General features: G+C 38.7%; 1 protein-coding gene across 2 annotated transcripts in view; it reads right to left on the reverse strand.

The window, feature by feature from the left end:
- The window catches only part of SHPRH (SNF2 histone linker PHD RING helicase), a 73035-nt gene that overhangs the window by 40977 nt on the left and 15100 nt on the right, over positions 1-16958 (reverse strand). For both annotated transcript variants that reach the window (XR_004902929.1, XM_028509908.2), the window contains exons 6-14: positions 16706-16856; positions 15481-15586; positions 14599-14855; positions 12517-13176; positions 10977-11228; positions 10114-10192; positions 5077-5240; positions 4714-4970; positions 4045-4166 (exon numbers count right to left, since the gene is read on the reverse strand). Coding sequence is in view for 1 of the 2 variants with exons in the window: in XM_028509908.2 (XP_028365709.1) it covers positions 4045-4166; positions 4714-4970; positions 5077-5240; positions 10114-10192; positions 10977-11228; positions 12517-13176; positions 14599-14855; positions 15481-15586; positions 16706-16856 (2048 nt within the window). In the remaining variant the exon portion in view is untranslated. The remainder of the gene's footprint in view (positions 1-4044; positions 4167-4713; positions 4971-5076; positions 5241-10113; positions 10193-10976; positions 11229-12516; positions 13177-14598; positions 14856-15480; positions 15587-16705; positions 16857-16958) is intronic.

Raw genomic sequence — 16958 nt, forward strand, 5'->3', positions numbered from 1 at the left:
CTATGACCAACCAACACATAATTCTCAGAAAATTAGTATAGTCTTCTTGATAGGTGATGTTCCTCTTGGTGGTTAGAATAATTTGAATTAAAAACCACATTTCAAAAACTTAGAGATTCTTCTTTCCACTTCCGGTCACACACATCACAATTAGTCTGAGATTTATGCTGTTTTACATTGTTCCTAATTAGCAACTCATTCAAATAAAATAATTCAGAAAGTATCAATTATAACTACAGGCTGGCAGACTCTGGCCCATGGGTCATGTCTGATCCTCTCTATTTCTGTAAGGACCTTAGCTAAGAATGATTTTTACATTTTTAAATGGTTGAAAAAAATTCAAAGGAATCCTACTTGGTGACAGGTAAAATTATGTGCAGTTAAATTGCGGGGTCCACAAGGGAAGTCCCGTGGCTCCCAGCCGTGGTTATGGGTTCCCGTCCCCTTGGGCACGGCAACGGCAGAGCGGACTGGCCGCAACAGAGCCGCGGCTCGCAGAGCCTCAAGTATTTGTTGTCTGGTTCTTTCGGGAAGAGTTTCATGACTCCTCAACGAAAGGACAGATGAAACATTTTTAATGGCATGTGTAATGAAACCTATCTTATTTGCTGCCTAGGGAAAAACTTTAATCTGGTAATTTATAAATACAATTGAAGTAAAAATCTAAAAGTGGCAGAATCATGAAATACAAAATAAGGCACAGGAATGTTCTAGTTTCAGTTTATCGGGGAAAAAAACCCTTTAGGTTCTGTTCACTACATATACTTGCTTTTCGTTCATTTAACTTCCACCTTGTTTTATTAATATCATAGATTTAGAACTTTGTTCAGAGCCACCAAGAGTTTTCTCTCTGTATACACAGCTTTGTCAATTTTGTTGCTGGTTCTCTCTCTCTTTTGTTAATGCTGATTATATATAAAATATATATTTTTATTGTAAACTATATGTAACATAAAACTTACAATTTCAACCGTTTTTAAACGTGCAGTTCAGGGCATCAAGCACAGCCACACTGCTGTGCAAACGCGTGCTTTCACGCCACCGCTCTGCACTGTGCTCTACCAGTCCCCAAGCACAAGGCTTTATAAAGCACCCGTTTTCATGCGACGTTACAGCCATCCAATTTTTATTCGCTTTGACAAAAAAGATTATTTTCACAATAAAATCTCATTATAATGTACGAGTAACACTCAATTACCATCACATTAAGAGCCCTCTTTTTTTAGTTTTGAAGATTTTCATGAAGCTCTTCAAAAGACTTATGCATTCTCTTGGTATTTATGCTATCACTTATAGAGAATAATTCATTTGAAAAATTTCTCTTATAATTACTATACCTTTTAAAGGAGATATAATGACTAAAATATAATGTAAGCAGTTGAATTTGAACTATTCAGTATAGTATCTATTTTTTTATGCTTATTGAAAAAAGACATGCGTTCTTGGGAAATCACAAAAAAATGCGTAGTTGGAAGTCAAATTTGGAAATCAAATTGGGAAATACCCACCCCTTGCCACTTGATGGCAGTGACAATTTCCAGTAAACAAACTACACTGTGTTTGATATTGCCAGTCTAATTTTCTCCAAAACATATGTGCAGTAAACATATTATACAAAGTTATAACAATACCATGTTTTTAATATAATCAGTGAGGACTTAGAAAAATGTACATTGTTTTATCATAGTACTGTGAAGTTAAGCAATAGACACTAAAAGCAGTAAATTCACCACAATTAGGTTTATAATTACAATTAAGAATGGACATATCCTTTACTAATGGACTTTCTGATAGAACTTTCTATTAGCAGAAGCACCGTGGGAATGCAGTGGAAACTATCGGAAAGACAGCGACGCCCTCCTGTTGGGCCGCACCGTGCGTGGCATTCTGCCCCCCAGGAACCACCTCCCTGCTGATCTCGCTGGAGTCGAATGGTGTTTGGAAATGAGCAGGGAAAACCGTTGTCCCCGATGCCCACCTCATGTGTAACCTCACAGGAAACACAGAGAGACGATACATCTCATGAGACTAGAAAAACAAGACAAGTGAAGAAACTCACCAACTGTCTAAATTTCTGAGTAATCAAAATGTAGAATAAGATCAGAAATGCAGTTTTAGAATCAAAAGGAGAAATGCAAATTTTATTTTTATTATTGTGACACCCTACAAGTGGTACATTACTCCGTTTCCTAAGTTCTGATGGTGAGTTTTAACCTACTATAGGTAGCATAATACTGAAGTTTATAAATGTAGCTTTGATGAAGAAGCAGACCTACTACAATAAAAGCATTAAATATTTGATCTGAAATCCAAAGATCCAGGGCAAAGTCTCTGCCATTTATTAGCTATAATCTTAGAAAGCAGCTAAGCCTTCTGAATTCCAGTTTTCTTACACAAAATGGGGACAGTGATATCTCAATCATTAAGTAATTATGAGGATAAACTGGAATATATACATGAAAGTATTATAAATAATATAAAATGTCTGTAGTAGTATGATCATTTCTCAGATATGATGCTGGATTTAATGACCTAAATATTTTAAATAGTATATTATTTGTGTTTCTTAAAGACCAAGCACACGTATATTTTATCTGCGGTAGGCAAGTATTCTGTAGCTTTTCATCATAATTATTCCACTCCATTAATTTGGGGCTGTGACACACTGGTATTAAATGTGACATATAATTTCCCAATTTATGCCTGAGTATTTCCAAGTCAAAATAACTTTAAAAGTTTAATTAAAAAATACTTTCTACCAAGAAGTTTCCTCACGTAGGTGTGCACTTTGGCTTGTAAAGCACAGGCCGCTTCAGACGGCAGACTAGAATGCTCCCGGGTCTCGGGCTCACTCAGCAGCCAGGGGGCAGCGATGACGACAGGGATGACTAAGGGTTACTAGGGCGGATCCACGCTTGCCAGCACCGCTAGCTAAGCTGCAGGTTTCCAAGGGGATGTCTTAAAGGGACAATTTGCTCACAAAAGTACATGTGTTAAATGTAAACAATTTGTCAAATTTATATAAAAATATGCCCTTTTCTCCTACTATGAGTTATTAATAATATTTGCATTGTGAGCAAGTGGTAAGAATGTGAGGTCACTCCGCATTACCATGATCAACAACATCGTACTTCACCTACATGTTTCTATCCCGTTTTCAATGTGCAACCACACTTCCAAGAACAACACTTCAAGGCACATGGGATTACCTATATTTTACTGCTAAGGAAACAGATTCAGAAACCTTGAATAAGATCCTCAAGGTCACAGGACTACAACCATAGCAAACAAGAAGCCTCATCTTTTTCAGTTCTTGTCTAGAGCTACTCCTTGTCAGCATCTGTGAGTCTTTCTGGTGCTACCCAAGTATCCAGGATGGGAAGGGACACTTTCTAGTTCCAGTTCGGTTAGGCTTAAAGGCTAGTAACTAGAGTCATGCCCCTCCATTTAAGGAGACTTAGAATATTTCCTTGGATTCCAGAAAAACACAAATTTTTCCTGGGCAACTGATTTCTTTGAAGTCTTATTATGCAAATGAGAATAATGGTACACTTTCTCCATGACTGTGTACCCAAGTAGACGAATGGATTGATAATCTTTGTGGGAAGGTTAAAGGGACTGAACTTTATCATAAAATGTCTTTCCAGCTCAAATGTCTTTCTGGGTCTAAAACTATAATCATAAGTTACTTCACAGTTTTTATAAGAAATGCAGAAATAGAGAAGCATTTGTATATGCTAAATTATCACAGTGCTTAAAATTATGTATTATTTCACCTTATGAATACTTATGCAACTTTAAGGACTATATACTACTTAGTTTTAGAGAGAATAAGAAAGCTCCTAAGAGTCACTACAGTTTATTAGAAAGGCTACAAAGCTGTACAATCTCTTGTTGAATTAGAAATGTAGTAACAGATTGAAGCAGTTGTTGAAGACAGCACTTGATGGTTCATTAAAGTTGCAAAATGCAATGCTTGAGTGTGAGCAGTCACAAATGCTATCAGAAAGAAGAATCAGAGACAACAAAGCAGTCACCTTCTACCTTTAATGATGTGGATGCCCGCCAGGCCATTGAGAGCACACACTAGCTGCCGATGCGCTTCCTCACACTCAGTGGCACATTTCTTCTGCAGAGATGTGAGAAGCTCTTCCATTGTCATGGTGCTGAAAGAAGAGGAAGGCTGTTCAGAACGAGAAAGAAAACACGAGTGACAGTAGTACATCACATAAAACCATCAGACTCTTATAGAATCTTTGTGGCACCTTCAGCATCTTTCTCTTCCCCTCCACTCTTATCACGATCACTTTCAACTCAATTACAGTCATCCTCTCTTATCTGTGGGGATACATTCCCAGACCCTAAGCAGATGCCTGAAGCTGTGGACAGTACTCAACCCTATAAGCCAAAATATGTAAGAACAAAAGCCTTTTGCATCTGGAATGAAGCAAAAACAAAACAAAACAAAAAAACAAAACTCTACAGAAGTCCAAATTTGAAAAGAAATGCTCAAAACCATAAAAATAATTTTCATGATGTGACTCTCTTTCACAAATGGGATTCTATACCAAAGAAAAACCACCACACACTGCTAAAAATAACTGAGAACTCAGGGACTAGGATGTGAAACTCTGGGCTAGGAAGTTACTTGCTTAAATATCATCTATCACTACTATATTCTCAGTTGCAGCAGAAAGAAACGGAGAGGAAAACCTCTTCTGGAGTGGCAGGAACTCCCCACGAACGGCCTGTGGGTGGCAGCAGGCCTGCCTGAGCCTCAGCAGCGGGTACAGGATGGAGGTGACAGTTCTTCTGTCCAGGCTACTGAGCTTCAGAGCCCAGTCGGAAATCTTCCTGAGTTTGATGACCGCATCCTGGCAGCACACCTCATGCTGCCGGTGATAGAAATGTCTCTCCACTGGAGAAAAGTGCAGCCAGTGGGTTTCTTCCGTCTGAGGAGGTATCTGAATCTGTAGATGGGGAAAAAAAAAGATGTCACCTAGAAATTTACCTGTCCCTCCCATCTCTTCTTTTTCCTTTGAATACCACTAATCAATATAAACCTAGCGTACTGACTTGGTCAATCACATCTTTCTTTGCAGACCGCCACAGAATCTTGGCGATAAAGCTGTAGAGGGGCTGAGGCCTCTTCTTGCAGTAGGGGCGATAGAGAAGTCGGACCCACCAGTGTCTGACACAGAAAGGTTCAACACCAAGAAAGACCACTAATCCGAAGAGATCTGAAAAGTAAGAAAACAAAAGTACACTGAGAATAACTTCTACATTTCTTCATGACTATTTTGAATAACTACCTGCACAGACATTACCTGGCACATAGTACTTTCCATGAACTAACACGTAGATTACGCAGGCTCTTGAATCTGAAACTCAATTCCAATTCAACTTACATTTGCTAAGGATTTATTTTGCTATGCATTTTGTGCTAGGAGCTAGTTTTAAACATACGTGTGTGTATGTGTGTGTGTATCATATGCTAACACTTATAGATATAACGTTTGCTAGATCAGAAAAAAAGATAATTACAAAGGTGGCATGGAAAATATTCTCTGATCTAATAGTCTTCAAACTCTTTTATCTAATAATTCTACTCCTAGGAAATAGGCTTAAGACAATGATAAAAGATACAGACAAGATATACCTACACAGTGACAGTTATAATAACAATATATCAAATAAAAATCACCCAAATAAAGGAATGATTAAATAAATTATGGTCTCCCCACCACCATAACATAGACTCCCCCCAAACCCCGATCCAGCAGGTCCTGTGTTTGTTAGTTATTTCTTATGTATTTCTTGATTAGACACTCACTATTATATTCCCCCTTTTGCCCATTTAACCTTATACTCTAAGCAGTTTGTCAGATATTCATAATTCATAATGAACTTTAAAAAAAGATTTTATTTATTTATTTTTAGAGAGGGAAGGGAGGGAAATAGAGAGAGAGAGAAACATCAATGTATGGTTGCTGGGGGTCATGGCCTGCAACCCAGGCATGTACCCTGGCTGGGAATCGAACTTGCGACACTTTGGTTTGCAGCCTGCACTCAATCCACTGAGCTATGCCAGCCAGTGCTTAGATATTCATAATGAATTTTTAAACATGGAAAACAGCTTAGGATACATTAAGTAAAAAAAAAAAATAAAATAAATGGAATAGAGAATTATGCGTGCAGTATAAATGCAAATACATGAACATTTAAAAGATTGAAACAGTGGTTATGTCATCAAATGAAGATTATAGGTAAGTATAATTTTCTTTATATTTTTCTGTATTATTAAATGTGTTCACAGTTGACATATATTCTCTTTTAGAAGCCATACAAAGTGACCAACAAATATTTAGGGTGAACTAAATTACTCTGAAGGTTCCTGAGACTTAGTAATATCTGAAAAGAACTACTGCCTAGATGGAGGTATACATGGATCTGCATTTCTTGCTCAAATCAATCCAAGTGCCTACATGGACCTCTTCTTTGAGGTCCTGAAAATACCTCTGACTCAGCCTGCCAAAATCAAATCCATTATTGTTTTACCCAAACATGCTTCTCTTCTAGTGCTATTCACTGGTGACATTTCCACAGTCCTTGGAGTTGTACAAGTCAGAAACCTTGGTATTTCCTGATCTATCACTAAGTCCTGTTTGTTTTTCCTTATTCACTCTGTTGTATTTCCTCAAGACAGCCTGGTCCAAATCCAAAATGCCAGCACTACTTGCCTAGATTACTTATGGTAGCCAGTCAACTGCAGTGTCCTATTCACGGTGCCCACTTGTAAACCGTTCTCCACATGGCAACTAGTGATCTTCTGAAACATAAATCTGACCATCAGATGCTCCTTAACCACTTTGTTTAAAACCTTTCAGTAACTCCTACTGTTCTTAAGAAATACATAAAATTCTTATCATGACCTGTAACACCCTCCACTGTCCAATGCGTATCTATCGATTCCATCTCTCAACCTACCATGCTTTCCCAGCTGTTTGTACCCCAGCCATGATGATGCTCTTGTGGTCTCCACCTGCCATGTGATCTTTAGATTTTCTGTTCCTCCACATAGAGAATTATTCTCCACTCTTTACCTAGCTCATGTTACTGGTTCAGATCTTCTGGCAGTTTTCACATCCTTCTGCATCCCTTTTATGGGATGTCATGGAAACAGATGTCTTTTTTTGGAAACTGTTATAGTTAGAATTATTTGTTTATCTCATGTATGAAAGTTATCTTGATTGCAATCTTATCTTTGTATAGGTAGTTATTAAGTATTATCTTCTCCCCTAAACTGTAAGCTTAATAATGCCAGGGACCTTGTAAATTTTTTGTACATTATTATATCTCAAAAAGAATAAATGAAGGAATAAACCATAAAGTACTTAAGCTATAGTATACATTTTTGAGAAAACTAAAATAAATGAACAGATAAATGAAAAATAAGAATAACACACGCAGCCATGGAAGCAGCTATCATCATTGAATATTTATTATCTGCCAGGAACTGTGCTAAATGCTTTGTAAACTGTGTTAAACTTAATCTTTAAAACATCTTATTTTACAAATAAGAATTTGAATAATTAGGCAATTTATTTATGGACATACAACTAATGTGTCAGTATGTGGACCTAAGTTTGTATATCTCCCCACACCAAAACTAGGTATGAAACTACACAAGCATATTATACGGACATGGGGTGTGGCGGTGGGAGTGGGCAGGGGGCAGTGATCTTGCTAGTTTGACTTTCCAAGGGTAGTCTGACCTTCTATCAGCTCGCCTGTAGAAACAGACAAAAAGCCTGGCAAATTATGGAATAAAACTACCCCAGCCTCATTTTCTTGCTCCATGTGTGGCCAATCTGGAAGTCACAAGACTTCTGGGTTGTTGCTAATTAATACACTATCAAATCTGATTTATCTCTATCAGTCTAACACACTGGTTCTCAACTGAGGTGGAGGTAGAGGGGTGAAATTTTGCCCGGCAGGGGACATTTGGCAATGTCTGAAGCCATTTGTGGGTGTTTCAACTGCAGGGGTGCAACCAGCATCTGGTTGGTAGAAGTTAAATAACCTAAAATGCACAGGACAGCTAACAAAACAAAACAAAACAAACCAAAACCAAACCAAAACAAAACAAAATAAAAAAACCTATCTGGACAAGATGTCAATGGGGCCCAGGATGAAAAAATGCTGGTTTAACACAAAAAGAAAAAGAATGAGACTTCCACTTCCAAATACAACACAGTAATTCACAGCAGGCTACCCCTCCCACTGCCCACAACCACAAAAAGAACAGATGAACCGCAAGAGTCAGAGTGTTAAAGACATCAGAGAGCTATTGGAGCAAAGAGGAAATATAAGCTAAAATCCCAGAACGTCTGGAAAAGCTCCTTTTTAGGTAAGGTGGCAGGAAAGAACTTTTAGGAGTGATTATCTTGATCATGGAAATAGATTCATGTGTATACACGTATGTTTAAGGTTTCTAAATTTTACATTTAAGTATTTACAGGTTTTTTTTTTAATTTGCACATTAGGTGCATGTTTAAAGCACCCACCTTTTTAAAAAGATTTATTTATTTATTTTTAGAGAGGGAAGGGAGGGAGGGAGAAAGGGAGAGGGGGAGAGAGAGAGAGAGAGAGAGAGAGAACGAGAGAGAGAGAGAGAGAGAAACATCAATGTGTGGTTGCTGGGGGCCATGGCCTACAACCCAGACATGTGCCCTGGCTAGGAATCGAACCTGCAATGCTTTGGTTCACAGCCCGAGCTCAAAGTATTTACAGTTTTGTCATATATCATTTATAACTTAATAAGCTGGTTTTAAAACCATTACTCAAGAATTTGCTGAATGGTGACATGTGCCCAAAGTACCTGCCAACACCTCACATACCCAAAATAACCTCCAGAGAATGGGGAATTGTTGCTCAGGTTCTTTCAAAAAATTAAGATGAGAAAAAAATAGCAATTTTCTTTTTTCTGTACCATCTACGCTAACTTCTGAGCTCAATGAGATCTTAGTGGCACCTAAACATCTACAATTTGAGCAGTTTCCAAACATAACAGAAGACCACTAAATCTGGCCTTTTAATTCACCCTGATATTATAATATATGTATTTTATGTAAGTCACCAAAATTATTCAAATATTTAAGTATATATTTATAAAATCTCCCTAGGTAACCTTTTCCTTCCTAAAAATAATTGTCAAAAAACATACTGTTTCTCAGATCACAGTAATGGATGTTGGTATTTTTATTTTAGCAGAGTGGTAAGTTTCCTGATGAACACAAATACACAAAAGCTTAAATTTTCAGGGAGATAATTTTTGAGGATGGATATTTGCCATCATACTCCAAGAATATTTATATTTTATAATTTAACTACATTTTAATGACAGCTTTTTAGGAAACTTCTTATATAAAACATTTAAACTTTGTTTTAAATATTCACAACTTAAATAAAACTTTTAAAAATTCAATATCTATTCTTTGGAAAAGTAAGTTATGTGAATGAGATTATGCAGAAACATCAGTTACAACATATGTGTGGGAGGGAGGGGTGAACCAGATAATCTAAATGTCTAAGGAGAGGGACAACAGAAGGAATAATGGTATAACTATATGGTATGATATTATACAGCTATTAATGTTTCATAACTTTTACAGTTAATAAAATAATAGTCCACTATTTGTGAATTCAGACAAGGAAAATTATGATCCTATTTTTATAGACAGTCAGTTAAAATTAAATCCCCCTCCCTCCCTCCCTCCCTCCCTCCCTCTCATCAGGTTCTCTGTGTTTCCTCCCCACTACTGGGGAACTCTGGGTTCAGCTCAGACCTGTATCTGCCCTGTTGAGGCCGCACAGTAACTGTTCAACTTAGGACAATGGGACTTCTCACTACCCGTCTGTCCTCATGTCGGCAAACAAAATCACCCAATTCCATTTAAAAAGATACATGCTTGAAAGTACTAGGAGTCAAGAATAAATACATGTTTCATCACTTCAGTAAGGATTTTAGCAAGGGTTAAACACAACAATGCTTTTTCTGAAAAAAATTAAGCTTCTCAAATACACGCAACGAGTGAGGAAGCCATACGTTACCCTCCAGTCCTCTCTGCACCGGAGTGCCACTGATGCACCAGCGATTGATCCCACTCAAGCGCTGAGCCATTTCTGCAGCCTGATGAGACAGACACATGGAATACAAAAGAAAAAAAAAAAGACAAAATGCAGGAATCAGGAGTGTTCACTCATGAAAGCAGCCCATGGAAAGCTGCGCTTCAGGTCAGGCGCACTTGTTCTCATTTAGCAGTTTTCACACTCGGTGCTGACTGCCCTATTCCACGGGCCAACGTGCAGCAGGGTGCTTCTCGTTAGATGCCATGTGCCCCCATGAGAGGAAGGGTAGTTCAAGTATATGCAGCACGGAAAGGCTCCCTGAATGACTGACACATTCACACCCCTTCAGATGCGAGCCACCATAACAACAGATGTGATTCAAAAATGTAGGACAGGCCAAAGGAGACAGAATGAAGACACGTATGGCAAGGCCTGAATCCAAATTCTACCTTCTAAGGCAGCATTATCATTGCCATCTAGTCTCTCTGATAAAAACTGCCAATGTCAACTCTGGCCCAAAGCTACCGAAGACTATGTGATGCTTACTAAAGCCCCCAAGTAGTTTCCTTTGATCTTCATCACACATAAATTGCCGTCTTATTCAAATATACATCAGCATCACATACAGAGCAATACTTCACAAGGTACCAAAATAACTCCTGAGGGTTATGCAGTTCACAGCATAAGAGAAAAGCAAATATAAGTGTATTTAACAGCAAACTTCGGCAATAGCAACACTGTGGGCTAATGACGCTGAAATTATTACATTTTCTATGGACAGCTTCTCCCAGTCCCTTCCCCCCAGACTCTTCCCCAGTCTCAACAAATTCTGCAGAAATCCTCACCTTCACAGCAGGACACTCAACCATCTGAGCTTCATCAAGGCAGATCCTCCACCACTCCACAGCGACGAGGGGGCTGGGGATGGCCATGTAGCGCTTCTGGTTCCGTAGGCGACGCCCGTCCTCGCTGTTGCTGTGTGGGATATCCACGTAGTTGAGCTCTGAGCGAAGGACATCATAGGTGATGATAACTATGTCCTGTTCTGCCAAAAAATGAGGCTGTAAAAAGCCGTCTTTCTTCACTCCTTGATACACCTAGGAAATGATCAGCACAGACACAGACAGTTAACTGCAGAAGGGCTGGCTCTCAACGATAACTGAAATAGCCATGCACTTACACCCTCACCGAGCCTTCTCCCCTTGTTTAGGAACAAAGATGCTTTGACATACATTCCATTCCTGTCTAGAGAAAAGACGCATTTTTGCGTGGCAGACTAATAACAGAAGCCATGTAAAAGGAACTGCAAACGAAGTCAATGTGACAGCATCACAGTGGAAGGACCAGTTCTATGGCTGAGAAGGTAATTTGGAGAGGAGTTAAAATTTGAGGTGGATCTTGAAGAACACTTCGGAGTTCTCAAGGGGAAGAAAAGGGGAAAAGGAAATGACACATAGGTAGGCAGGCAGATGGAATCAACGGCATGTACGAAAGCACAGTGGCATGAAAAACTAGGAGAGTGAGAGATCTATTATTTACCGAACCTTTTACGTTTCAGACACGGCTAAGCTTTAGCTACCTTCAACAACAATCCTGGTTATGGTTGTTATTATTCCCATCCCACACGTAAGAAACAGGAAGTGACTTGCTCACAACCGGCAGGGCTAAGATTCAAACTAAGGTCTGTTTACCCCACAGGACAGAGCTCCTCAGTCACAAACACGTTGTTTTGCTTATTACTGCATTCTGTCTCTATGCCTATGATAGAGGCCGAAATATATAAAACCTGCAACAATGTTTGAATGGAAGGAAGCAAAGAAGAACTGAGTGTAGAACACTAATAAATGTAAACAATAACACTGAATGACCATATACCACGTGCCAGCACTTTAGCAAATAATTTAATCTTCACAGTAAGTCTGTGAGGGATACTGTTTTCAGAACTTAGCACGGTTCCTGGCACAAAACAGGTGCTCAATAAGTATTTGTTGAAAATGTAAAGTTTTATTTTACAGATGAGGTAACTGAGGCCTCAGGGGATGATTCCGGAGCTAGAGATGGTGGAGCAGACAAGCAGCTACTATCACAGAATGCCATTTTTGAACTGCATTTCTCTCTGAGTATAAATGCTCGAAGACTTTTTCATTTACATGATAAAGAATTTTTTCAAAAGCTTTCGCATCTTTCTGCTCAAGTACTTAGATATCAGAAAAAAAAAAGCCTATTGTTCTATTTCATATTCTTAATTTCCCCTTCAAGTTCTGATTTAATATTATCTCATTAATTTCTGGGATGGACAATAAAGAGACGAATATCATAAAAACTATCCTAAAGTAGCAAAGATTTACACTTTCCTATTCCTTTAAGAAGCCCCAACGGCCTTACCAAGACTCGAAGGGATGAAGACCTCACGTGCCTGTTGATCTCATCCACCCACTGGTGGCAGATGGAGCTGGGCGAGATGATCAGAGTTGCTCTTGTCGACACTGGCTCCATTGCCACGAGGCAGTGCGGGCAGTAGAAAGGCTTGATCTTCAGGTTCTTCTCTTCATAATTCACACACTCTGCGTGCTGCCACAGGTGGCAGTTCAGGCACTGAACACGAGGCTTATGGTCCACATGGTCAAGTTCACCACATATACACTCAAAGCGATAATCAGACGAATTATAGACGCTCATGACATTAGAATGTGGTGCGTCACCACCTGCGGGGTTGAGAGGTTCGGCTTGGTCCCCTGTTACATGTTCTTGCTGGGTGTTAAGGACACACGTGCTTTTGGATGTGGTAACATCACTAATTCCGGAGTCACTGGTAGCTGGACCGCGGTCTTGTGAACTGAGATCAATGCCAGGAGGACCTTTCCCCTTCTTTGTGGGTGAAACAAGCCTTTTCTTCACCTTACTCCGATTTCTCCTGGGCTTGTCGTAGTAGTAGTAGGGGTCATCGTCATCATCAGAGGAGTTCGACGGCAAGTACTCAGAGTCCGTGTCTTTGCCCACTGACTTCCTGGGCTCTTTCTGGATTTTCCTTGGACTCCATGCTGCCTATGAAAACCATACTTAATCAATTTATTTCAACAAGTTACAGTTCTGAAATTAAATTCCCAACTTTATTCATGTGCTTTACGTCAAAATCCTGCCACTCTGTCCTGAGGAGAACCACTCCCGATCGGTGGCTTTCGAAGTGCCCTCTACGAGAACCTTCCCACAGTCTGCAGGTCAACAAGAAAAGGAAGGCCTTCTGTGTAAGTAAGACTTGGAGAAAACAAAAATCACGAAGATAAAGAGAGCCACTAATACTTTGGTCTTAACCTTTTCTAATTTATAGTCTGCCTAAAACAATAAAAAACTAGTAGTTTATAATACATAAATATACAAACTAGGGCAATTATAAAAACACCAAGGACAAAAATACAACATTTGAAGAAAGGGAACGGGAATTTACTGGCCACTGCATTTAGTGAATAAAGCCAGTCTTTCCTTTCCACTTGTGTCTCCTCCTGCAATTACTTACTGAATGCCAGCTCTGTGTGAGGCTGGGGGTGCACACGTGAGGAATATACAGCCCCTGCTCGCAAAACGGTGTGTTGGCAGAGAGAGGGCAGTAAAAAGTAAAACGACTCCACAGGAACGTGTAAGAGGGGCGTGTCACTGTGAGGAGCTGCGATGCGAAGGCAGGCGCCAGCACCGGCTCCCTAGGAGGGCTGTCAGAGCCCAGGTGGAACGGAGGAGCTGGGACACTTCGCGTGGAGTGAATGGTATCAATGGAAAGAGACTGACAGAAGAATTAGTAAAAGCACAGACGTTCAGTGCAGTCTTCTGCCCAGGTGGAGGGAAAACTGCCGGAGGCTCCCTGCTCGAGGGAATGAACCTTTCTATGTAGCGTTCCTCACGGCAGCCAAGCTGGCAGCTCCACAATGAGACTTGCTGTCGTTAGTCTTTCCTTAAAGAATGTGTACCAGTTTGTAACTATCTTCTTAAGAGCAAACTGAAATTAACTGCCCGAAAGAAGCAGTTTTATAACAAAATGTAAAAATTTTATAAGATGACAGATAAGGAAAAAGTGAGAATTTATAGAAAAGATTCAAAATGTATATAAAGAGCTATGCACATATAAGGTATCATTAATATTTTTAAAATATAAAACAAACTTCTATACTGCAGACAACAGCATAGAGAAGTTAAACTTCATAATATGCTTAACCAACTAATTTTATTAACCAGTAAATACTTGAGTACTTGCTATATGCCAAGCACTCTTCTCTGGGTTTAATGGTAACCAAAATAAAGTTTTCACTCCGAGGGAACTTGTCTTCAGGAAGTAGAAAACATCAGCCATAGCCCTGGGTGCTGTTCCTACTGGTTTGTTTTCTATCTTCAGACTGTGAGAGCCCCACTGCCAGCACGGGACCTGCCAACTCATTCCGTAAGGCCTCGCATACAGCTACTTAATACAGGCTCGGTTACCTGCTTTTTTGTTTTATCATGTATATCCTCTTCCTTGTAATTCTTCCCCAGTGTAAAGGTCCCAGAAAAACCATGGCCTTTGATCTGTTTCACAAGACCTTCAAAAATTAGACACTTCAGCATCCGCTTCAGAAGACTCCTATTCCGCTGTACATCGTATCCGTACATGGAACTGACATACTTGTAGATGGAAAGGATGGACACGCCCTTCTTTCCATTCATTTCTTTCACAGCGGTCAGGATCATCACACGTGTAGCTAAATGCAAAAAGATATACTAACTCAGTCAAAATAATTAAAAAGAAGAGAAAGCAAAACTCAATTCATCTTATTGAACACCGAGGACCCAGTTAACAGAAAATAAATCAAAGATCTGTGGAAGGTATGCTATCTATATGCTGTCATTTTGAAGAATATGCAATAAAAATGTATCTCAACACATTAAGAAATAAATTTCTACAATGGAAATAGCTTAAGAATTACCCATGAATTTGTTAATTTTTCAAAGCAACTATTCTTTAGATTATAAAACAAAACCTCTCAAAATTATTTATGTATACGATATTATTAATAAGGGAAACATTCATTTGCTAGCAGAAATTAAAGTAACTATGCTTGAGAAACACAGTCTGGTTTAAATTGTAAGCTAAAGAAATTTAAATATAATTGTAAGCTAAAACTACTTAGACCAAGTCAAACAAAAAAAAAAAAAACTTTACTTTTGTTAAGATACTATGATGTGTAATTGAACCCATTTACACAAAGTATAAACTATATAAAAACAATTACTTATAACAATTACAAGATATCTATCGAAAGATGGTAAGAACTACAACAGAGAACACTGTAGAAAGATATTTTATTTAAGAGACTTCATACTTACGGGGGCACTGAACCTTTTCTTTTGGTCCAATATCCACATTTGGAGTGTCTGTGTGTTTTGCCTGTCCTCCAGAGTGTGAGGGAATGAAGTAATTCACCACTTCTCCCTGATATAAATGACATTCAGCGGTCACACAGTGTTTTGCTTTCAGTATTCTGAGTTGCTTATTAAAGTTAACCTTCCTTCTATTAAGAAGAAGCCAGAAAGTTGTAAAAAGTTATGAAAAAAAGGGTCTAAATATTCTATTCATACATACAAAATTTGTTTTTTATTTCAGGGCTTACAGCTAGCTATCACTTTTTGAAACTGTGCATATTATCTTCAGTTACCTAAATGTTAAGTGCGGACTTCTGCAATTAATTTTTAAGGCTTATTTAAATAAAGAATTAGCCCACTCAATTTATAACAATGCCAAAAATAACTTAGAAGAAAATGCCAGAAAGAAGTCACTGATAATTACAACTGTATACTCCAGCTCATTTTTCTACAAAGAAAATAGATATTTTCTATTAGCTTCTCAAATCTGAAAGGCTAACTTCGTAAACTTGACCCTCTCAAAAGATAATACAATCACTAACTAAGGTTGTGGGCATGGTGAGCCCTATAGGTAATTACAGTTATACCCCTAACTAGTAGTCTAATTTCAGGATATTTAATTTCAGATTTTAGATTTCATTATGGAAAAATATGAACTCTATTTCCTCAGTGGAATTTTTTAAAAAATTCCACTCAAAAATTTACACTTTGACATAGGTGTTTTGGAACAAGGACTTAAAGAGTTTATTTCATCTAGCACTCTAATTACTAAGCTACACATCCTGTAAGCAAAATTCAAATTATTATATTCCTAATTTGCATATCTGAGATTTGTACAGATTTTAAAAAACAGTTCTCAAAAGTATTTAGTGGTAATATGGAGACTTGTTATATTGACGGAATATTTAAGTAACAGCATTTCCCTAAGGGAGTTTCTGTGGCAACTAGAAGGAAGCTTGTTAAATGACAGAACATCCCCCTTCCCAGCTGGCCAACATCACTTAAAAACACCCTGCCAGGTCACAAACATCCCATTCTCTGTACCCGCTTGAAGTTATCGAACAACTAATGTGTCCTTAGTTGCAGCACAAATTGTAAGTGTTGACTTAAGTGCCAAGCAAATGCTCAACATATGATGATTTATGACAACATATGTCCCCTTCTTTCCCAAGCCCTACAGCAGTCCTACCTCAGGAACAGTCAGGGCATCTTGTTTGACGTCTTGTCGGGTATGTGTCAGAATCAGAGCCAAAACCTCCACGGTCTTTCCAAGACCCATCTCATCTGCTAAGATTCCGCCAAACAGCTGTGGCCCAGTACTTGGGTACTCACGGATAATGCTAACAGAAGAAAACAAGGAAAATGCATTATAGGACCACAAATAAAAATACTGTGCTTAAAGAGGACTGGAAAAAAAATGCATAAAGTCTAACCTTTAAAAC

The sequence above is a fragment of the Phyllostomus discolor genome, chromosome 4 (genome assembly GCF_004126475.2).
Source record: "Phyllostomus discolor isolate MPI-MPIP mPhyDis1 chromosome 4, mPhyDis1.pri.v3, whole genome shotgun sequence".
Lineage (NCBI taxonomy): Eukaryota > Metazoa > Chordata > Mammalia > Chiroptera > Phyllostomidae > Phyllostomus > Phyllostomus discolor.